General features: G+C 46.1%; 1 protein-coding gene across 1 annotated transcript; it reads right to left on the reverse strand.

Moving 5' to 3' along the window:
• Positions 1 to 3,044: 3,044 nt before the first annotated feature.
• On the reverse strand, positions 3,045 to 23,275 carry PANX1 (pannexin 1). The gene is made up of 5 exons (XM_026052961.1): positions 23,095 to 23,275; positions 15,889 to 16,028; positions 9,241 to 9,464; positions 7,623 to 8,284; positions 3,045 to 5,526 (listed from the first exon to the last, which is right to left on the reverse strand). Exons 1-5 carry the CDS (start codon positions 23,273 to 23,275, stop codon positions 5,441 to 5,443), a joined length of 1,293 nt encoding a protein of 430 aa, XP_025908746.1. The 3' UTR covers positions 3,045 to 5,440.
• Positions 23,276 to 23,813: the final 538 nt, after the last annotated feature.

A 23,813-nucleotide genomic window follows, 5' to 3' on the forward strand; every position in this document is an offset into this window, starting at 1 on the left:
TGGGAACAAGGGCTGCTCACCCCCAGCAGCAGCAGCACGAAGTGCTGGCTCCTCCTGACCAACAGGCTTGAACAGAGGAGCTTGTAGCAAGTACATCTAAATTTGCACTAAATTTCCAATAAATTTGTGCTAAATTGACACGTGCCAGTAGTAAACTTGGAGGTCTCCAAGGCTTGGAGGTCTCCGGACTTGTTTCAAAAGAACATCAGCTTATGTCACATGAAAGAAAAAGTCACTCTAATTCCTCTTTCTGTTTCCTGATTTTAAAAAATGTCTTAGCTCTTAAGATATCTGGGGTTTTTAAATTGGCCTTTTTTTTTTTCTGGTTAATTTCCAAAATGTCTATGAAAGCTGCTTGAATTATTCTGTGAAAAAGCTTATGGCTTTAAACTTTTGGAAAATTTCCATATCAAATTTACATCTCAGCTTAAAATTAAAATACATCTTGGCCAATTTCATGCTCTGTAGTTCCCTATTATTCTAACATGAGGTTAGAAAAATGAACATATTTTACTCATTAGTTTTCCCTAGAGTCAATATTTCTATGATTTTGATGGAAAATTAATGTTGTGCAACATTATAATAAACATACAGCTTTTAAAGGAAAGTAATATCAAGTGGAACTATGACTTTGTTGTTAATTTTCCAGTGTGTACGCTTATGTCACATTATTCAGTTATGGGATGTCAGGCTAGCTTTTCTGGATGCTCTGCTTTATTTGGTGCACAGGAGGGCAGTGTGCAATGAGCAGTTACCTGGTATTTTCTTTCTGTTCTCGGTGGATATGCACAATATTCAAAGCCTGCTCTGAATAGTGGGAGCTTTCCATGCTTGTGATTTTGAGGCCCAGATGCCAGATCTCCCTCTGGAAGCAAGGGAAGTGGGATTACAGCTCAACATTTCACCAAAGGCATTTCGGAACATTTCATAGCTCATCCCTCCATTCCAGGGCTGAACCTTGAGGATCATGGAGCTGGAGCTCAGGACAGGCTTGCGTGATAATGCAAGATCCCCTCCCCAACACTTATTTTTACATGATCTTTACCCTTTATTTTGATGCAGTTCTAGCAATGTGGTTAAAAGACAGACATTTATGTCAGAAAGTGGGAACAATGCCCTTCGATGGAGGAAGCTCAGTTTGGTGACACTTCACTACCTGGTTTAAGAAGAGGAAGAGCTGAGAGCTCTGCTTTTTGTGGACCCTTGGCAGCAGCTGTGATGTTGGAGTTCATCTGCCTTTGTGTGCAGTGACTGGTGAGAGAGGAGACCTGCTATAGGAGCAAGTGTGTTGCCTGAAGCTGGAAACCTGCTGCTGCTGTGCGAATATCACAACCCTATGGACTGGCACAGAGGGTGCCTGGCTTTCAACTCTCCATCCCTCCTGTGAGCCAGTGAGCCCAGTCGTAGCCTGGAGAATTCCTGCTGGGAATTCCTGCCAGAATGGTTTGGTGGTATGAAAGTGAGGAAATGTTTTCTCTCCTTTGGAGAAAGACTTTTTTTTTTTTTTCTCCAGAGGAAGGAAGGAAATCTCTCTGGGAAAAAGCAGCTTGTGCCTGGACGATGCTATGCATCATAAAGAGAGGGTCCTGGAGAGAGCCCTGGAGAGGGTCCAGAGAAGGGCAACCAGGATGATTAAGGGAATGGAACATCTCTCGTATGAAGAGAGGCTGAGCGAGCTGGGCCTGTTTTCTCTGGAGAAGAGACGGCTCAGAGGGGATATGATTAATATGTATAAGTTCAGGAAGGGAGAATGCAGGGAGGAAGGGGACAGGCTGTTCTCACTGGTGGCCAGCGATAGGACGAGGGGTAATGGCCACAAACTGAAGCATAAGAAGTTCCGTCTCCAGGTGAGGAGCAACTTCTTTACTGTTAGGGTRACAGAGCAGTGGAACAGGCTGCCCAGGGAGGTTGTGGAGTCTCCTACTCTGGGGGTCTTCAAAACCCGCCTGGATGCCACCCTGTGCCACATGCTCTAGGTGTGCCTGCTTGAGCAGGAAGGTTGGACTAGATGATCTGTAGAGGTCCCTTCCAACCTTAAATATTCTGAAATATTCTGAAATAAAGGCACTTTCAACTGAGCAAAAGGAATCCCTTTCTTCTCTGCAGCTCAAGGAGGCCTGTGTCAGATGGATAGATGTGATGGACCTCCTTCTTCACGAGGAGGATAAAGAGTCTGACCAGCTCTTCTGGTTCTTGCCTCAATATGAGGAGGTCCAAGCTTCTTCCCAAGTGATCAAGTTGAGGTGTTTCCCAGGACACTGTGTGGTTGCATGGGCCTCTCCAAGTGTCACCAGATACCAGGTGGCTGGGGAAGCTTTTGACATGAAGAAATCTAGATAACAATACATAGGAAGAGGGGAAGCTTAGGGCTTTATTTATTTATTTTCCAGGTAACAGAACAAAAAATCATGCTTTAGTGTTGTGCAGAGATCCAAACGAAGCCCGATTTCCTAAGGAAGGGAGACTCTCACCTCTGGTTTGGTGGGTGTAAGTGAATGCCCACCAGAAATGGGGTCCAGTTCTTGGCCCTTCTCAGAGGGGAGGGGAAGCCCAGAACCTATTCAGCTCATGGAGACAAAAGACCTAAACTGAAATTTAGCTTATCATTCTAAATGGGCAAAATAAAGCAGGAGCAATCCCATTAAAACAGATGTAGAACTGAGCTGGGCTGCTGCATCAACACGTTAAAACCAGCAAGATACAGTTGAAATGCTGAAGCAGGCTGAGACCAGGACCAGCTTTTAAATAGTAATTTGCACAATAGAGACACTGATGTTTTCTCAACAGTGACACTTTTCAAAGGAAAGCAAATTTTGAACTAAAATTGTCAGACTAATGAGAATATGTTGGAGTATGAGCATGAGAATAAAAATTAAATAAACACAGTTTTAACTAGTGTGTGACCAGTTTGCCTGGGTTAAGCAGACTGTATATTCTGTAATAAGGTTTTTGAGTTGGCAACATAGGATTGTCCTTGGAACCTTAAGTCACTCACACTGTTATAGTTTACAAAACTGAGTTTATTTAAATAACCAAGAAATAACCACATACTTTATTCAGCACTTTGGAAGACATCAAGACTTTCACTGCAGTAGTTCATATTTTCAAATACAAATGGGGAATTAGTAAAAGGTAATGTCACATCCAGCACGAACATGCCACTATCAGGAGTTTCAAGTTTCAAACACTAAGATCACTTATCTCCAACATCTCAAACACATCCACGTCACAAACCCGTAGCATCGCACTCCTGCTCCTTGCACACCACATGCAGTGCAAGATACCCGAGTACGATTCACTTCAGAACAACAACACGTGTGGCTGGACTGCAGTCACTAGTGGGTGGTAAACACTTGGTCATATATGATCATATATGATCATATAGTCCGGGGATGAGGGCTTGCCTAGTTCTTAGGGTGTTTGTATACTTCTCTTTCCAGAACAGAGATGGGGTTTAGGTTTCTGGGGAGAACACAGGAAAATGCAGCAGTTGAGTCCACCATTATCCGACATAAACCCTGTTTTTTTGCTGGTAACGCAGCAGACATTAGAATTGTAGCCRTGCTGCTGTCCTATGCAGAGAGGTAGCACAATATTATGGCTTTAAAGACTTTCTATTAAATAAGGCTTGTCTGAGCTGAAAGTCCTATAACAGCCAAAGGGATTTTATAATACTAACACAAGGTATATTATGGCAGCACCTATGGATCCACTTGTTTAAGAGCAGCTGCCAAATTCAAGTAGGTTCATGATCTCCTTGAAGTCTGTTGCAGCACATAAAGATCAGCAGTTCTGTGCAAGTCTTAACACTGGTTACTTCTGTCTTCCCTCATTCTCACTAATCTCAGCGAAGCCAATACGTGGGAACAGAAGAGTGGATGCCACAGATGGGCTGGAGAATGGAAGGCTTACTTAGCTATGAAAAAGGTACTACTTTATTTAGAAACAACCTGGGAGAGGTGAGAGCAAAGACATTTCAGTTACAAAATTCTGGACAATATGGCAAAAAACAGTCACCATATAACATTTGTGAAGGATACACATAACCACTGCGGTGCGAACCCTCCACCCTTCTGATCTTGCATCTAAAATTCATAGCAAGGACTTCAGTGTTAATTGAAGGGTCTTGAGAGACTGGCAGGGAAGGGAATACATGAACATTCAAATGCAGCTCTCCATAAGCAGCTAATTAGGACAGTTTTACAATTTACCTCTTCTTTTGTTTGTTCCATCTCACTTCAGCATCTTATTCTCGTAATTAAGTCACAGGGGATCTCAGAAGAACAACCCTTCATCACACTTACATTYACCTCATTGAGGCTACAGGGGGCTTGGCTCTGCTGAGGCACTCGGGTGCTACTGTAATACAAATAAATCTTCTCAAGTATGTTTTGGAAGACAGCACAATTAATATTGTGTTTGATACTACAAATGTATAAAAAGAAGTTCCACACACACAAAAGTTAAAAAGCAATTTCAACAAATTATTATAAAAATGGAACCGATCTTCCACCCAGTCTCTRAGAAGGACTTATTAAGACCAAAACAACTGAAAAATGGTAATTAACAGAGCATTTAGCTTATATGCCATTATATTTTRTCAAAAAAAAGTTTGTTAAGACATTATTTTTTTCTTTTATGAATACCTGAATTAGAAAATTCAGAATCCCTAGAATCTTCACCGTTCCTTTGTATTAAGTCTGTTTGGAGTTTATTCCATCAGTGCTAAAGAAAAAATTCAAAACCCTTCTCTGTTGAGATGACTAATCAAGACATCTGCAGTAACCCGGGTGATTCCGATGTCTCCCCTCCTGTGTTACAAAGAAAGCTGAACCCAGCAACATCCACCTTTCTTGTAAGACACAGCCAGTATTTCAGTGGCCAGCCAGCGACCCTCATACAGATGAACCAGACTAATATAAAAAAAAACACTGCATAGGGCAGAGAGCTCCCCAAATGCCACATTTAAACTCCAGAATTGATGGCTGTCTCTTGTAGTTCCCCCCTCACCCTAATGGGATATTTTGCCTTCCTGAATACTTTCAGCATGGAACTCCATATAACCAACAGACATTTCACAGAGCAATGTCACCATCTCTTTCTAGTATCTACTGTTATTTTCCCATCCCTCTGTTTTACAGTCCTACCTCCAACTGTTGCAGCTTTAATTGCATTCAGTGCAATTCACCYGTTTCTCAAATAYTTTTGTTGTTGTTTTGTTCTTGTTTCTTTTTTTTTTAATAAATAAAAGTCTCTAAAATGCCTTTTGCAATACGAGAATGATCATTGTTACACAGCAAGTAGTCTGCAGACCACTTTGGCCTCTGCAGAGCTGTCAGGGTRTGGAGACGGCTGCGTGCAGGGCCACATCTCGTGTCCAACGTGCGAAGGCGAAGCCCTCTCGTCATGCAGAGCTCCTGCCTGCTGCGTCTGGAAGGCATCAGCACGAAGCCTCTATCAGTCTCTGGCGAAGCACTTTGTCTTCCTTTGGACTCGCGTTGCTACTCGCTTCACGGTCTGGCAGAACTGAACAGAAAAACAAAGCCATTGAGCACATCCTCCTTTACAACTGCAGCAAAGACGGTGCCCCCACCAGCTCCCCGTGTGTCTCTCTGCAGCAGAGCAGCAAAGGGAGAGGCTGAGAAGTGACTTCATCCTCCTCCAGTGTGGCTGCATGTCACAGCAGCACAGGAAGGGCAGCAGCGCCCAGGGCTGCAGCGCTGCCCAGTYCTCCCAGCCAAGACCCTCAGCAGCATCTCCAGAACTCCAGCAGGTCTAGGCCTGCTCTCCCACTTGAACTGCATGGACCCAGCTGTCCCAGAGCGGTCAGGATGTGGCTCTCAGTGRCCAGGAACCCCTGCACCATCCACCACTCTGCTCTTTCCATGGTCACTTCTCAAAACATACRAATATCTCTTGCAACAGAGGAAAACACAGGCAATGGGAGACACTTTGCTGATATAAAGTCCACAACAGGAGCCAGTCAGAATGAGCAGTCTGTGCCAGCTGGCCAGGAGATGGTAGCTGCTTTCCCCAAATAATTTTAAGAGAGCTGAAGAACAAAATCAGGATTTTCTTTTGCTCTGAAGAAAAACGAACTAAAAACCTTTGAAGTGTTTCTGTGAAATGAAAGCAGTTTCAAAAGCTCTGCTTTCAATAAGAGATAAGTCAGATTTCCTATCAATCTCTTCAGCTCAGCAAGCAGAGATCTCCACCTTGGGCTCTTAAAGCTTCCTACTAAAATCCATCCATCTGTGTTTTGGAGAAGGGACACATGTAATAGGAGAACTATTTTCTGTCACAAGTACTCCAACTGCTGTACCAGAACTGCCTGCCAGAAGTGCTTTTTCTATATAGTTTAAAATAATTCAGAGTATCTGTTCCAAATTTCCTGCTGGTAAATTCCCTTCTCCCCCTCCAAGCCTCAGCCTAGGAGAATTGCTCCACCCTAGTGTAGAAGAACCATCACCCTTTGGAAGATGCTTCYTTGTAATTAGCACAGGGCAGTCAATGGCAGAGAAAGTGGATTCCAGTTTTTCCTGCCTTTCCTGCCTTTCACTTGCCCTCAGTGCTGACATTCGCCTACTCGGGTCAGCTGCTAAATATTTAGGAGCACTTTCATTGCTAGAAATAAAGGGGTTCCTGAGGGTGGCTGCAGCAGGGGCTGAGCTCCTCGCTCAGAGGACGTGGGCATCCCCATTGCAGGACAGCCCTGGCCCTGGCTGCCTTTGCATCACATGGCAGGACGAGTTCTCCATCTCAAGGTTTGTTTTCTYTTCCGTATCTGTCCTAGACCAGCAATGTGCCACATCTGAACTGATGGGAATGTTCCAAGAACTGGTGCACTAATCCAGACTCTGACTCAGAGGATTTTGTCAAAAATCACTTTACAGTCAGCTTTCCTATCTCTCTGCTTAAGGAGGAACAAGAGCATATTCGGAGACCCCAGTTCCGTTTCTCATCTGCTGTCCTCTTCTGACATTTCTGAATATCAAGAGTTCTTATTTCTATGTTAATCTCAGATTTATGCTGTTCCGCACTCACCACAGGGACCTTTTTGTGCAGGTTGGAGGAGGGAGCATCTGGATGAAGGGCAGAGGCAACCCTTTCTTTCTAATCTCTTAGTCTTTCAAACTCCTAATCTTTCAAACCAATCTCTTAAAAACTGATGTCCTGAAACTACTAATTTTATGACTTGCACTGATCTGCAAGTGCAAGCTGCTGTAGAAGAGTTTAGTGCTCTGCTGTGCAGGTGGCTGTAAGGACTGCAAGTTCAGAGCTCCAAACCCCCTTCCTCTTCGAGCAGAGATGTCAGCGAGGACACCATGAACCTGGCAGACACTTCAGCCTCCAGCCCGGGCCARGGACTTGCAAACCACAGGCCTCCTGTACATACAGGAATATAGAGCAGTTAGGTAACAAGGTCTAAACAGACCCATTTTCTTACAGAAGACATTAAAATACTTTTGGTATTTTAACCAAATACCAAAGATATTGGTAGGCTGAAGCTTGCTCTGTTTTATGTTAATGGATTTTGTATTAATGGATTCCTCCTATCTACATACTAGCAGGTCTGTATTTTTTTTTTTTTCATTTTTAAAGGTAGAAAGAGATCACCTTACCTTGTAGCTCGGTAGCATCTTTTTCTAGCTCTTCTACAGCAGTTTCTTCAGGCTGCTTTGGCAATGGCTTCCCATCTACAGTATCTGTCTTAATAGTACCAAGGTTTATCAACAGCTGCATGACATCAAACTTCTCGGAAGCTGCAATGTTCTCCAGCACTTTGAGGCATTTAAACGATTTAAGTTCACTTACATTTTCCTCAAGAAAGAGGACGTAAAGGCTTAAGTCATCAAAACATTTTGACTTCACTTTCAGAACATCAAAAGTTGGCAGGATTTCATACACTTTCAGAATCCCTGAATTCCAGCGGAAGGGAACAAACATGGCATACACAACCAGGGGCATCACTAGAAGATAGATTATCAGGTTAATGTAGCTGAGGACCTTGAAGACCCCAACGGCAATAAGTTTGCATTGAACCATTTCGGGAACGGTTGTGTCATTCTTCAAGATTCCTGTTTTGATGGTGCAGAGAAACTCGTCACTCAGAGAGGAGAGGCTAATGTAATAGCCCAGGTAGAGGCATGCAATGAAAATAATCACTAGGGTCAATAAACGGCAGATAATGTATTTGATTATTAAGCACTTGGAAAACTTCTTAGTCTTCAGGTATTGCTCCACAATTGGGTATTTGAAGTGGCTTTCTGGTATTTCCCATAAGCTAAGAAAGAGAAAACCAAACCACATAGATCAGATACTGCAGCATTCTCCCCCTCCAATTTCAAATAATGCAAATATTCTAGAACAGACACGAGCTTGGACTTTCTCATACTGTGACAAAATAAGGGTAGTTTAATTGAAGCCAAAGGAAAAAAATAAAACAGATACATGAAGAATACTGATAATTTAACACAGAAAGGCCACTTAGAAGCCAAATCAGAGCATCAAGAGATCAAGCACTTGAGGACAGGAACAAATCAAATATTTCCCCTCCATTAAGAAAATCTTTTTGTTCTTTTCAAATATARAATATGCAAACCAAAGAGAACAGGCAGCCTTCCCAAGCACTCAGTGGGTTAACAGTGCACTGAGAGGGTTCTTTTACCTGCAGGACCTGACTACATATATTAAAGAAYAGCTCTCAACTCCCTACTGTACTGCTCCTGTCCCCTCGCACAAAAAGACGTAGGGCCCTAGGATAAACCAGAAGCTGGATCTGTTTGGGGCAGTGACTCAATTTTACCAGGGAATAGGCCTTTTTTTTTTTTTTCTTTTTTACTTTTTGTTTTAAAAATAAGCTTTTCAGATCTGAGGAGGCAGGAGAAGACTAGTACTAAATTGTGCATCAGAGGATGTGAGAAACTGCCAAGAGCTCTGAGCAATACAGCCATCTGTTTCCTTACTCTGTGACAGGTAAAACTAATTAACACCTGCTACAACAAAAGCGATCGGGACAACGCAGGTAATTAGTTATCTGAAAAACAAATGTTTTCTTTTATCAAAGAAAGCTATGAGGTCCAACTCGACACGCACACTAATGATTTCAGATATATCTTTTAAAAGGTTTTCTTAAACGTACATTTAAACCTTTGCAATAAATTTCTAAGATAATTCAACCAGTGTATTTGTTAAGAGCCTGAGCAAAAGTGCAAAGAAACCCAGGCCTCAGTGTCTTACCTCTGGGTCRAGTTTTCATTAGCACTTGGCCCCCCATCAGCAGGGTCCTTGGGGTCTGCGCTGCAGATGCACTTGGCAGCCTTGATTGCCCTGTTGTAGGCTTTGTCCAGCTCTTCCATAATGAATTTCAGGTCTGAGGAAAGGTGTGGAGCTGCCGTGAAGCGCCAGAACAGGCATGGCAGGTACAGCAGGATGGCAACGAGCAGCAGGATGTATGGGAAAAACTAGAGGGGAGAAAAATGCAGGATTAGGTTCCACTGCTTATATAAAAGTCAGCCAGGTACCATCAGTCCCTGTAAGCCTATCCAATTGCTCATGATTTTWTTTAAATACTTCTATTAAAATACATCTTTGTGAAGGGAGGGAGAGATGCTCATTTGGCTAGCCTGTAAAATACACTTGTTCTATTCATTAACAGTAGYCTTAGAGGACTGAAGAATTGTTTTGAATCATCAAAATGTGAGGCCTTGAACTCACAGGCAGAAGTGAAAATGTGGTCATGGGACAAGAGTGAGGTTGCACAGCCAAAGACTTGGCTTATGGAGCCCATCTGACTAAGCTTCACAGTCATGCACAGAGACTTCTCATTTKAAGGAAGAGACCCTGTGGTGTTCATGCAAGGACCAGCACGCCAAATCTGCCTTTCTTCCATGCTTAMTATATTTACTCCTGAGGAACTGAACACACAAATGGGAAGAGCTGCTCCAGTTTGGGATAGTTTGTAGTGTTTGCAGCATTTAGATTAAACAGGAGTGCCACTGACCTCAAGAACTAAACAAAAGATATGGCAGAGCAAGCTCTGCCCAAAAGGTAAAACTCAGTTTTCCTTTTGCTGCCCAGTTATCAAATTCCTTCTCAACAGCAAGTTCCCAGTGCTGGATTTAGGGTGGCAAATGAAATAGAATTGCTGAAGAAAGATKGATTAAAATGGAATTGCTCACTGAATCACTGAACCTCCCTAAGAGAGATTAAAACAGATGCATCTGGTCCAAGATGAAAAGCTCCAAGCTTTTCATCTTCTCCCAAGACGAAACCTGGGAGCTGCAGGTTTCCAAATAGCTCCACCCAGCCCTGGAAGACAGAAACCATCATGCTCCTGCCCAGTAAGAGCTTTGGAGATGGGTGTATGAGGATGTGAAGATAAAGAGCCTTCATCCTCTCGGCACCTTCACCAATGCCTTGTCTAAAAGCCTCCTGCTCTAGTGCTCACCCAGGCAGCTAGAAAGGTTATCATTAAATCAAAGCCATACATCAAAACACAAACACTTCCCAGATATGAACATGTTTTCTTACATCAGTGACCATAACTCTGTCAAGCAGTTTTAAATCAACATGGGCTACTATGAACTAAGATGAAAAATAATAATTAAGGATGGAGTCTGTGCTCTGGAAATCTCCTGTCTGTTTAATGTACTGCACTGTTTTTGAGCATTTATTCAATTGCCTGCTTTTGCTCCTCTCCTGGAAATTACTTGCACAAACTGGACACATATTTTCCAAAACAACTCCACCTTGCTAGAGCTTGTGGCCGTCTATATTCAGATAAACATTCAGAATGACATGAGCTGCATTCACTCCATTTCCCAAGGAAATGGGCAAAGTCTTTCACACACTGCAAATACCTAAATGAATTCCTAATATTCTCATGGCATGATTTTTGCCCTCTTTTATTTGGAGCTTAGAAATGCATGYGAACAACTGCAATCAATACGCAGCAACACTCCACAGGTTACAGACAGGGGTGTAGGAAGAGCCCGACACACACAACATGTTTCTAACACCCACAGTGTTTACAGGTATTTACAGAGAAAAGAGAATCATCCCCAGGCTGTGAAGAAGCTGGAAGTTATCAAGCTATCCCTTAGTTCTAAGGCCTCCTTTCTCTTGCCCTAAAAACACCCCTCACAGAGGGTGACCTGGCCTTCTTGAAAACCTCTCTTTCACAGAATCACAGGATGGTTGAGGTGGGAAGGGACCTCTAGAGATCACCTAGTCCAACCTTCCTGCTCCASCAGGGACACCCAGAGCACGGGGCACAGGGTGGCAGCCAGRCGGCTTTGGAAGATCTCCAGAGAAGGAGACTCCACAGCCTCCCTAGGCAGCCTGTTCCAGGGCTCTGTCACCCTCACAGGAAAGAAGTTCCTCCTCACCTGGAGACAGAACTTCCTGTGCTTCAACTTATACCTATTGCCCCTTGTCCTGCACTGAGAAGAGCTTGGCCCCTTCCTCCCTACATTMTCCCTTSMTGAACTTATACATATTGATCAGATTCCCTCTCAGGCTTCTCTTCTCCAAGCTGAACAGGCCCAACTCACTCAGTCTCTCCTCATATGAGAGATGTTCCAKTCCCTTAATCATCTTGGTTGCYCTTCTCTGGACCCTCTCTAGGAGCTCCACGTCCCTCTTATMCTGGGGTGCCCAGAACTGCACACARTACTCCAGGTGYGGCCTCACCAGAGCTGAGGAGAGGGGCAGAATCACCTCCCTTGACCTGCTGGCAACACTCCTCCTSATGCAGCCAGGATCCCATTGGCCTTCTTGGCCACAAGGGCACACTGCTGACTCATGGTTAACTTGGTGTCAACCAAGTTTCAGTCTTCTTGAATTAAATTTCATAAACTAGCTAACTGTGTAACCTAATTGAATGCCCATATATAAACAAAAATCACAGAAGAAAATATATAGAAAAAAATGCTTGAGTAATATACTGGTACAAGCAGACGAGACATTGGAATCACCCAGCTGTCCTTTAGAGATGTGTTGGCACCACACTCTATTAAAGGAAAGAAAAATCAGATTAATTCTCTAAACAGTAACTGGACCTTCCCAGTTCAACTGCATTAAGATCCAGTAAAAACACAGCATCTAAATTAAAAGGGTATTTCTTAAACTTCTTTATAAACTGAAATATGTGTGTCATTCAAAGAAAACACAGCTAAAACAAAAATAAGATCTCTGCCAGACACCTAGCAAGACACCAGACACCTTTCTGTAAAAAGGGCAGTGTGATCCAAAAGGCATTTTCAAGGAAATCTACACAGAACTTGCTGAAACCTGGAGACAGCCTGTAGAAGATGAGAACAACTCCAGTGACACTCACAAAAGAGCTCCTACTACATCTTCGTTTCTATTTACTCTGAGCCAACACTACTGCAGTGACTGCAGACATTCAGACTCTCACCCTACTTGGGAGAGGCAAAAYACAGTGCAATAACATAGCGTTGTTAAACTGCACCCACGGGCCTGAACTGGAGTCTTGAGAAAATTCATTGCTGTTGAATACTAAACAAAGAAACACTGGAAGTTTTTTACTCGGCATCAAAATAACATTATGATGAAACAAATCTCAGCTTTATTAAATCCATTTTTTTATACTCCATTGAGAAAAGCCTAAGCATGGGAATTCCCTTCCCTCCTTCCCATCGTCACCACCAAAACAGGCTAACAACACAACATACTTCCTCATGCAAAGTTTAGTTCCCTCCTGACATAATCATGTCCTTGGGAGACTCTTCGTGGGTTTCCAGGGCAAGAAATGTGAGCTATAAGTGACTCACAGTTCTAAAGGTTGACATTTGGCTGAGATATTACCCTGGCTCCAGATCTGAGACTGCATCCGAAGCAATGCTTTTCCATATCCCATCTGCTCCTTATTTATTTTCTGTTTTGATACACCTTGAAACATCAAATTTCTCCAGCCTCAGTTAATGATGTTAATGATGTGACTAAACATGCAGCAACTTTTTTTTTTTTTTTTTTTTTTTTCACTGACAGCCCTTAATCCTCCCGGGTGGGGCTTTACAGCTGAAAGATGAAGAATCCTCAGACAGCTGTAATGTTGGCTGAACAGTGAGTAACAAGAACCAGGTAACAGCTGTGACTACGATGACACCAACAACATAATGAAGAATCTAATTTTTTATCTGTAATTACAGCTATGCAAGTCAGGGAACAACCCACAGATTCACAGGAAACCTGTTTTAAAGCAAAATCATGAAGATTTTGAGCAAGGTAAGTGCTACTTCACAGAGACTCAGAATGATTCTTCGTATTGCAGTGCTCTGAGCAGGTCCCACCACATTTGCCCTTCACTTCTAGAGATCTAAGTTGAGGGGACTGTTTTTGCCTTGCTGTGTTGTTCTGTGACAAGAGAAATGCTTCTCCTGTCTGTCAGGCACACAGAAGTGTGCAAACGAACCRTTTCCCTTCATTGCACACTGGTACTACTGCCCTCCCTCAGAAGAACTGTTCCCTCTCCTTGCCCCAGTTTTGCTTCTTCCTCCTTGATTCTCTTAAATTATTAGCAGACTAGAAAACAGAGTAATTAAACAGAGTAATTAAAAAGCCCTTAAGGTCTTGTGATGAGAGGTACCCCCATTCCAGCAATCCAGGTTGGAGGGCTAGGGAGAGGTCCTAACTGAGTATCCTATCCCCTCTCCTTCCCACCAGCCTGCTCGTGCCATCATGCCTAGAGGAGACACGATAATGCCGTGTCCTCCTTTGTACATTTCCTTCATCTTCTCTGGACTGCAAGGACCAGCAGCAGGCAAATAACCTGTTTCTTTTAAGTGAAGAATCAAGGCAAGTTTTGTGATAAATTGTCAGGCGGAGCACTCATCCCTAGGGACAAGAAGCAAACAATGAGAAAAGAGGAAACAAATACACAACTCTCGTATCTACAAATCCACAATCTCGTATCTACATTGCCTGCCTTTCCTTACAACGTATCTTTAGAAGTTAATATCTCAGTTCTGGTTCTTCAGACAGGTACAAGTAACATCTTGAAGGAGTTCAAGCCTCCCAGAAGAAAATAGAGACGTCAGAGAAAACATGACTCCTGGCCAGGCTCTGTCTCCTCAGTGACAGGCCTGAAGATGAGTCAGGTGAACATCTCGATACCTTTATAGCTAACAAGGAGGAGGAAGTCTTAGACTAAGATTACAGGCAGAACATACCATACTCCCTTATTATCCACCTGTAAATGAAGTTTATTTCTTGAGTCATGTGTTTGAGTGCACAGCTCATTTTGCTTTGTGTTAAGGCTCACTGTTAAGGCTCACTTAATATTAAGAGTTATTTCAGGATCACTGCAATTTTTCAAACATYCTGTTTTCCAAGGAGCAACAGCGCTCAAAGGGCATGTAGCCCACTCAGTCAGGCTCCTCGAGACCTGCAGCACGCTCCTCTTCTCCACTCCAAAACAAGTTTTCAAGCTGATAAATTGTTTTGGGAGACATCCCTAGGCAGGACTAACCTAAACAAAAAGCTGCACAGCTGCCCAGGACACAGAGAGAAAAACTCAAAGTGTTTTCTTTACAAGAAAAGCTGGATTTAACCATCCCTGCGCTCCCTTTACTGCATCCCTGTCCCTGCACTCCAGGGAAAAGCCGCCTCTCATCTGAGCGTCTCTCATCTCACTAACATCATGTGCTCCCACAAAGGCTCTGCACATTCGAAACCCCCTTGTCCAGCCAGGGCCTGTGGAGCAGGGAGCTCTGACGTGCCCTGCACTTCACAGCAGACAAGCACAGCCGTGTTGCCCTGCAAAAACAAGCAGCCTGTGTCACTGTCAGCTGCACGTGCAGGCAGCAGCTGCGGGCCCCACATGTGAAGAGCAGCCAAGTATCTCAAGACAGGGCAGCAGGCACCAAAGGCTGGCGTTGGGAGCTGCAGCACTGCTCAGCCCCTGCAAACTTGCTAAGCGTGAGAGCTGATGAACAACTAGCAGGTTATTTATTAGCACTGGCCTCCAAACAGCAYGTGTGGCTTCTACCAAGTAGATTAGGGGAAGGATGGGTGGCTAAGCGTGGATTTAGGAAGTCAACATTGGCACCCAGGCTCAGTCCCAGGTTCTGACTCAGCTGTTCAGATATATTTCAGTCTGCAGAGTATCCAAAAGGAAACATCACATGGCACCAAGCTACCGCATAGGAACTGTGGAAATAGGGGCCCTGCATCAGCTCCTGAGACAGCAAATTCATGTGGTTGTGTCATAAAAATATGATTAAGCTATTTGTCATCGCTAGGAAATGAAGGGACTTATAGTCAGCTATCAACAATGACTATAGAATAACACTTATCAAAAAAAAAGGCTAGGTAACAGTAGCTCAGTGCTCATCCACCTCTGCAGAAGGAGTTTCCTGCCATGCAAGCCCTTGTGAGACGTCCCACCAGCCTCGAGTGGCCTCTATAGATGGTCTGRCTGGGAAGAATTGGAGCAGTAATGGAGCAAAACAGAGCTTAGCCTAGAAAATAAGCCTGGCTTYAATATTCATGCGGCTTCTGTCTTATTTCATGATTTTAAAATAGCTCCTGACTGAAGTCAGGTCAGGCACCCAGCTCCAGGGCAACCCATCAACACTAACATAACTCTCGYGTCAGATAACTAGTGATATTTGTTATTGTACCATGTCAGATCCTTTATTTAAAAGCAGAAAAAGTTGATGCTTTTGTTGATGCTGTTCTGCTCAGACGAAATGTTGATGCTCTTCCCATCCCACTCTGCTTGGAAGCAGGGGAAAGAAAACTTCTTCTCTAAGAATAAAGTGAATTCACAGCCAAGCACCACAGCAGAGGAGGAAGGAGAAAGGCAGAGCAAAGGCAGGTTTTATACTTCAGTTTTTCCCAGAGAAGGAGATTTGGACATACCTTGTGGAGCCACAGGGGAATGTTTTCCACGTTGTTCTGGGACGTCTGCTTTTGCTGCACTGCTGCCCAGCAATAGGAGTCCACATAAGCAGCCTGTCGCCAGGAGAAGGAGCTGGGGGCAAAACAGCTTATCTGAGCACCTGGAAAACACAGCAAAACACGGCAGATATTGGGAAGATTTGCAACGGAGAAATCCAGTTAAGAAAGAAAAGCTCACGCTCGGGGTGCAGTGCTACCCCAAGCTACTACATGAGGCAATAGAGGAGAGCACAGGAGTTCTGCAAAGTCTGCAGAGCAGCTCCATTCCCCAGAACAGCATCCAAAGGGTTACAGTCCCGCAGGGATTCTCCGAGGTCTGCTGAGGGTTGAGTCAGTAAAGAAGAGATAGTGGAAACGCTTGTCTGTTATGCCTTTTCTTGATACATATTTTGGGAATGTAACCTCCATGTGGCGACTTTCTCCTTGCATTTAACTCAGGTTGGCCAAAGGGGAACTGAGGGGTATGAAGTGTCACCAGGAAATGATTTCCAGGATGCTGTGCACAAGTTACAGCTGAAAACAGGGGTTTCCTTTTGGCAGAGCAATCCTGGTGTCCAGGMTCTCCCAAAGGACCCTGCACCTCTCCTCCCCACACCCTATCTCAGTGTGGAAGAGTGGTAATATTTGGCCATGAATGGGTATCAGTGGCTCCTTATAGGAGAGCTAATAAAACAGTTTTTGTTGTTGCTTTTCCTTTTTGAAACTCTGCTATTGAAGAGAAACTGTTTCCAACAGGCTTCCCTCAGTCCTGATTGCTCTGGGGGGTTTCGTGCCTACGTTCTGGTCTGTCCCAGAGAACAAGAACTTGCTTTATAAGAGGGACTTAACACTGTAACTTCTGTCACAGCGCGGCAGAGCGCRGAGCTGGAGAATCAAAGCCTCCCCTTCTGAGTCACTCGCAATTATTCCAAGGCTGCAGTGTCTTAATGACAAGGTTGGAATGGTCACAAGCCTCCCTCATGGCAAACAAATTGTTATTTATGAGCAGGGAGCTCACGGGATTTAGCAGAGCTCGCACAACGCCAGCAGTTTCACCGTGTCCAACGGAGAAGCTCCAAGGGTTTCTCCTTCCCAGACACTTGCCATCTGTGGAGGAAACCTGTGGGAGCTCAAGGAAGACACTGAAGGGCCTGTGTAGGCTCTGCTCACCCTGTTAACCAAACTCCTGCTCCCGGCACGTGTRGGAAGCTGTAAATAAGGGGCCCTTTCAGAGGGTGGGCAAGGGGAGCACCCAGCACCATCTGCACGGGAAGGGCTTCCAGCTGCCCACCCCACACTGGGAAACCACCGGGTAAGTGTCAAAGTTAATGCTGAAAACACCAAATTTCCACCCATTTTCCACCAATTTTCCATTTTCCGCCCCCCCCTACCTTCTGAGGGAATAATATCATAATACACAGACAATTATTCTGGGCTTGGATRTTCTGGAGGAAGTGGGGGGAAAAAGAAGAAAAGTTGTAATTTTTACTGAAGTATAACATAGGCAAATGGCCAAAGTGTTGTCACAGAACCACTATGAACATAAATATATATGTAAATATATACGAACACCCTGTAGCTAGTTTATGCAAGGCTGAAAGTCCTCTGCTATGAAAGAAAGGGCCTTCCCGAGCTGGTGACAGGATGCCAATCCCAGCCCTTCGCTCCCACAAGTAACAGAAAGGCAAAAAAGTCCCAGCGATTCCTTATGRAAGTCCCTGATGATGACATGGAGATACAACACCCAGCGGGAAGGACGAGGTCTGAGAAGCGACCGCCTTCATCGAGAGGCTGCTTTGGCYGGTTTTGTGGTCGCCTTGGACAGCGCCTCTTCCTTTACACCAGCAGGAGCCTCTCCAGTGGGGGTCTCCTCCATGCTCAGGTGACACCTTTTCACCTTTTTTAAYACCTTTTTGCCCAAGTCCTTGGCCTGGTTCGGTCACTAAAGGCCTGAGAGAAGCAGTCCCTGTCGCCAATGAGATCTCTTCGGAGCTGGAAGTACAAGCAACAAGTCTGCCCTGGCTTCTCTGTCACAAACAAGACATGGAAAAGCTGCTGTAAATGCTCCAAGAGCAGGATCCGAGCCACTCTCCACCCTACTGCCCCTGCTGATGCTTCCCGAAAATAAGAAGCTTTCTTCCATCCTAGAATCCCAAGAGGAAGCTCAGGAGCAAAGGAGCTGGTCCCAGCCTGCTCTGCTGGTGTGGACGGGGTGACTGGGAGCAGGACTGGGCTCCTCCGGAGGGCTCAGCCCCTCTCTCCTGCTTGGGCATCTCCTTAAAGCATCACCCAGTATTCCAAGAACTGAAGTTCATGGGAATCTCACTTCTGAGCCAGGATCTGCAGCCTTGCATTTCACAAGGTGAAACCTTGAGTAAATAATTTTTTGCTTCCTGGTGCCCTGCAATTACTAAGAAGAAAAAAAAAACAGATTTGCATAGGTTTGATGAGGAAAATATAGCCATTAATTACCTCCCTAATGCTACACTAGACAAAATGAACTAGCCACAATACCCCKATACTTGATTTTATCTAGCAAGAATTATCCACCTTATCAGGCACTGAAGAAAACCCACAAACAAGAAAGTCAAGCCACACACAACAGTGCACAGCTTGCTTCAAGGCACCACACAAAGTACATGCCCCACACCAGCATTAAAAACTGTGAAAAAACATGAAAAAGCATAAGTAAGAAACATAAGTATGGAGAAAAACAAATGAGCCCACAAGCTGAAATAACCTGTTCACTGCGGTTTACTTTGGCCATGTGGTAGTGCAGAAGATAAAGCTAATGCAATATTTAAGAAAAGTGGGCGAGCTATCAAATATTTCCCACTTTCCATAGCCATGTACGTTATTGCTTTGTGAGGTCTCAAAATCATGTAATGGGAAAACAGGTAGGGATTCATCAAGCAYGCACACAAAATAGTGTTTGAATCATGGGCAAAATTCAAGTTCAAGTTTGAATCATTGGCAAAACCAAGCAAATAAAACCCACATTTCACTGTGACTTGAATTCCAAGCAAACGGATTAAAACAACGAAGTCTCCTCACCAACAGCTGAGAATGTTCCCCCAAAGCCAATTTATCCTTTGACATTTAAATTAATGTTTCTAAAATCTTGTCCCAGCTGCCTGGATGGGCCTGTCCTGGTGCCTGTTGCTGCTCCCTGGACACGTTTCAGCAGCCAGGGAGCAGCTCCCACCCCTGCCCTTGAAGGGCAGCCTCCCCCTGCAACCCACACCCCAGCCCACACTTCCCTGCTCTCCTGCCAGCTGTAACGGGGAAATCTAGAGATCCTCCTCCTGCTGGCCCATGGTAAACCATGTAACTGGCCAGTTTTCCAGTAGATATCAGTGCATTTCACTCCCAAACTTTGGTTTTGCAGCTTAGAAAGGAGGAAAAATTAAAAGGAAGAAGAAAATAAAGATATCTGTAAATAGTCAGAGCATCCTTGGTGACACTAGTTTGCTCTGAAGCACTTCTCTGGGCTCCTGGTTTTGAACCCCGGCCCAGAGGCTGCAGGGGGGAGCAGGGAGCAAAGCATAGTTGTAATTCCCTTCCTCTGGAAGGCTGCAGGCACCCGATGCTGCCCTTGATGCTCCTGCTTGCTCTTCTGCTGCAACCAAGCTGGCCAGGGATATTCTGCCCAGGACTAACATGAAAATAAGCCTCTGCCCAAATTAATCAGCTTGTTTCCATTTCTCTCTGCCCACACTCCTGTATCAGCTGGTTTCCTGGAAGCTGCTCAGAAGCATCTGCTTTCACCTCTCCAGTGGTGCTTTCAGATGACTTATTTACACTAAGGAAGCATGCGAGAAAATACACACATACTGATTACAAACTGGAATGCCAGCCATGTCTCAGAGCAATTCCTATTAAAAACATAATAATTCAACAGTGACTCAGATAAACTACAGGTTTAACAAGGCTGAGTGTGCCCACATCTTTTAATTACTTTTTTCCCTTCTATAAGAGGGGTGGGTGATTTAGCCATATTTATGTCACTGGTGCTTTATATTACTGTAGTACTTGACCACCCAAACTACATTTACCCAAAAAACTCCCACACAATATAAGAAAATAATATATGGAATTTGAGGAAATGCATTATTCAAACTCTCACATTCCAAATTTTATTTCCGTTTTCAAGTTCCCTGTGTAAAACTGGATCAGACAAGGACTAGAAGCAGAGGTGTCAGGTGCAGCATTTCAAGCCTTCTCTTTCCCAGTGCCTGGGGCAGCAGAGCTTCCCAGAAGAGGTCCAAAACATCGATGGCTAAATAATACCAGAAGAAATAATCCTTAAAATCCTGGCAGACCTGCAGCTGGGGACGGTTTTATAAAATATAACAAGGAATAAGTTTATATTGCACCTCCTGCTGCTGTCCCTGCAGGGCTGCCCACTCAGGCACTCACTGCAGCTGGCCTCTAATGACAGTTTTGCCCAGTTAACAACCACCTGTAGAATGAAAATTGCTGCTATCTAACCCTGTGCTGTGACAAAATATGGAAAAAGRGAGCAGAGAGTGAAGCCAACAGCAGCATCCAGGCACAGCTGCCAGGATAACGYAGGTGGGGAGGTGCAATTATCCCAACAGAAACAGGATCCGGGCGCTCCTTCTGGAAAGCGTGTGCGATTCCCGCACCTGGAGGCAGGGATATTTTCACGCTGTGACTCACATATTGCTCCCACAACCCCCGCTGATCTGGAGCTGCCCTTCTTCAGACCCAAAATAGACCCAAAATGAACCACCTTCTCTCAGCTTGGCACTCCTGAAGCGTTTCAAGGCACAAGTGCACAAGGAAGTGCCTGAAAACATCCCAGCACCGCTCCCGGACTTAGCGCATCCAGCCGCCAAACCCTCCAACCTTCCCTCCTCCAGCAAAAATGCATCCTARTGGGAACAGCTTCGGTAACTCACTCGAGCAGCCTGCCAAGCAGCAAGCACCCTGCGAGCAAAGGGAGAGAGCAACAAAACGGGATAGGGCCGCTGGAAGAGGCAAAGGGCAGCCCGGCTGGCACGGTCTCACTTTCTGTATGGAAACCACGTGGTGCAGCTTCACCTCACGCCGGGGCCCTGCATGTCACAGGCTGCTTCCGTTTGGCAAATAGTGTTTTGAAAACAGCCCTGTTTTAAACATCATTTCTTTCTTCTTACAGCCTCCCAGAATTAAAAGCAAAAAGTAACACACAGCATATTCCTGGCATGCAAGGTTTAGTGCCTGCTTTAGTTGTTGCTCTAAGCGTGCGCTGTAGTCTCAGATACAATTTGACTTATTTTAACACTGAAGGATATAACATGTATCGTACACCGAGGACTAAGCACTTGATTGGTGAAGACGAGAACTTGGTAACTGATTCAAATGAAAGAAGCATGAAAATCCCCTTTATCAAATCTACAAGGTAACTGTAAATTGGAGCTTTAAGTGAAGCAGGAAAATGAGAAAAAGTCTGCAGAGCTGCACAAGGTAAGAGGGCTCATACAGAGCCGCTCTTGCAGGCTGAGGAGGATCCTGAGAGCGATTTTGGAGGGGAAGCAGAGGAAGAAGAACTGAGAGGTCCCATCCCCAGCTAGCAAAACTGCTGTGTTTGTCTGTGCTGTCCCATAAAATGGGACTCTTTTGCACTGCTCCGTGAGGAAGCAACAAGAACACACCAATAGTGGATTCAAGACTAGAAGCAGCAAGCTGTTCTGCAGAAAYACTTCTGCAAATCTCTGCTTGAAGAGAGCTTCCACAGGACACAGATCTGGTCTTGACATCCTGGTTGTCTGGGATTACTGCGGGCGACAAAACTCTGCCTACGTCTCCTGCACTCGGTGGGTGCCTGTTCCCTGGTCTGCTGCCTCGTTAATGCTATCGTGATGCTTTGGCAGATCCACCACCAATTCACAGTCCAATGCGTTACTACACCCTGACAGCAGCTTTGCTCAGGACTACAAAACACACAGCTCGGGTGTAAAACAGGTGTCTTGGGTACGGGACACTGAACACCAATGAGCGGGCACCTGCAGCAAAACAGCTATTTCTGCAAGTRCAGAAGTCCTGTCACTCACTTCTGCCTCAAAAGTGGCAGCTGTGCCTACCCTGGGAACCAGAGCCCAGCAGCTCAAATCTGGGCAGCAGGTGACCAACCTCAAAACACAGTTGAGATATCCTCCATCCGAGCCCAGAAGTCTGGGAATCCCTCCAAGCACCTATTCCTGACAGCTCATAAACAACAAGAAAGCTTCTCGGAAAGTCCTCCAAGCACTGGGAACTGCAGCACTGCGCACRGGTGGACCTCAAGGCACAGCCCACGCTGCTGCTTATGCTTAAGGCTGATCAGCATTGAGATAAAAGCAGAYCTGGGTAGCTGTCACCTTCTCCAGGCCACACTGGAGGAAAAGGTGGGCAACGCTGCCTACACATGCAGTGGCTGAGCTGCTGGTGGCCTCTAGAGAGAGCTGCCAACTGTTAGAGAATGACACCTAAGACATCAAATCACTGCAGCAATTTGGATATTCATCAAGAAAGATGAGGAAAGAGAGGGAAGGGCCAACCCTGATGCCTGACACCTGGATAAGGCCTGCTGTGAGAAGGCAGCTGTCTCCAGGAGATCTGTGCTCCCTCCCATGCCCTGCCCATAGCCCAAGTGAACCTGTTGCTCTGGTCCCACCACCACAGGGTCATGGGTGCTCCGGAGAGGGCAGTGGGAACTGCTYCTTATCCGTGCACACTGCAGCCTCCACCCGGGACATCCTGCAGGTGGGCTGGTGCTGAGCCCTGACCCTGCGAGGGCTTCGCTACCGAGGGCAGCCCTTGGGAGGGCTGAGACCCACGAGAGCTAATGGTGCCCCAAGCCAGGAGAGGCAGCAGGTGAGCATCCAAAGCCACCTTCAAATGTCCCCTGCACAGGTTACCTCGACACATGTGGTGTGGGGATGCCCACGTCGGTGTGGGGATGCCCACCTCTGGTGTGAGGATGCCCACCTGCAGGACGTGGGACTTGCTGCCCGGAGAGGTTGGCATCCCATGTCCACCATAAAAACACCCCATGGAGGCGATGGAGCCGCCCCTGCAGCACCACCACGGCCCCGCTCCCACGGTGCCACACACACAACCTGCAGGAACCTCCATGTCCCCAGGGCGCCCACGGGGACACCCGGCTCCGCCAGCCCGCCCTCCTCCTCCTCCTCGGGTTACCGATGGAGATCTCCTGCGCGAAGGCGAGCGAGATGAGCAGCAGCGGCAGCCCCACGGCCACGCAGGTGACCATCTTGTCGAGCGCCAGCTCGAGCCGCAGCCCCTTGAAGCGCGTCTCGGGCGGCTCCTTCAGCAGGAAGTCGGAGAACACGTACTCGGTGGCGATGTGCGCGATGGCCATGGCGGGACGGGACGGGACGGGCCCGCTTCGGCGCGGCGCGGTTCGGCGCGGCCCGGCCCGGCGCCGCCTCCCGGCCCGGCTCCGCCCGGCGCGGGGCGGGATCCGCGCGGCGCTTCCCTCCCCGCCTGCGGGAAAAGCCTTTGTCTTCGCTCCCGTGCAGGGGGATTTTCCTGCCCGTCCCTTGCCCGCCCACTGGGCGCCCCCGAGAAGAGCCCGGGTCCCGCCGAGAAGAGCCGGGTCCCCCTTTCTGCCGCCCCCCGGCTTTGTGTGCGGGGCGAGATCCTCCTCGGCAGCCCCGGCCTCCCCTTGCAGGCAGCAGAGCCCCCTTCTCCACCGGCTTTGGTGTCCACACCTGGGGCTGCTTCTCGTGGGAGCCACCGAGGGGACGCAATGTTTGATAACCTGCCTGGCTCCTGGACCGTAACGCTGCCGTGAGGGGGGACAAACTGTTCCTWGCTCAGCACAGCTCTCATTTTATACAACTGCTGTCCCTGGCACTTTCAGTTTTCCTTCCTGTACTGGCAAGTACAGATCCCAG

The sequence above is a fragment of the Nothoprocta perdicaria genome, unplaced genomic scaffold, assembly GCF_003342845.1.
Source record: "Nothoprocta perdicaria isolate Ctin4 unplaced genomic scaffold, notPer1 scaffold_94, whole genome shotgun sequence".
Lineage (NCBI taxonomy): Eukaryota > Metazoa > Chordata > Aves > Tinamiformes > Tinamidae > Nothoprocta > Nothoprocta perdicaria.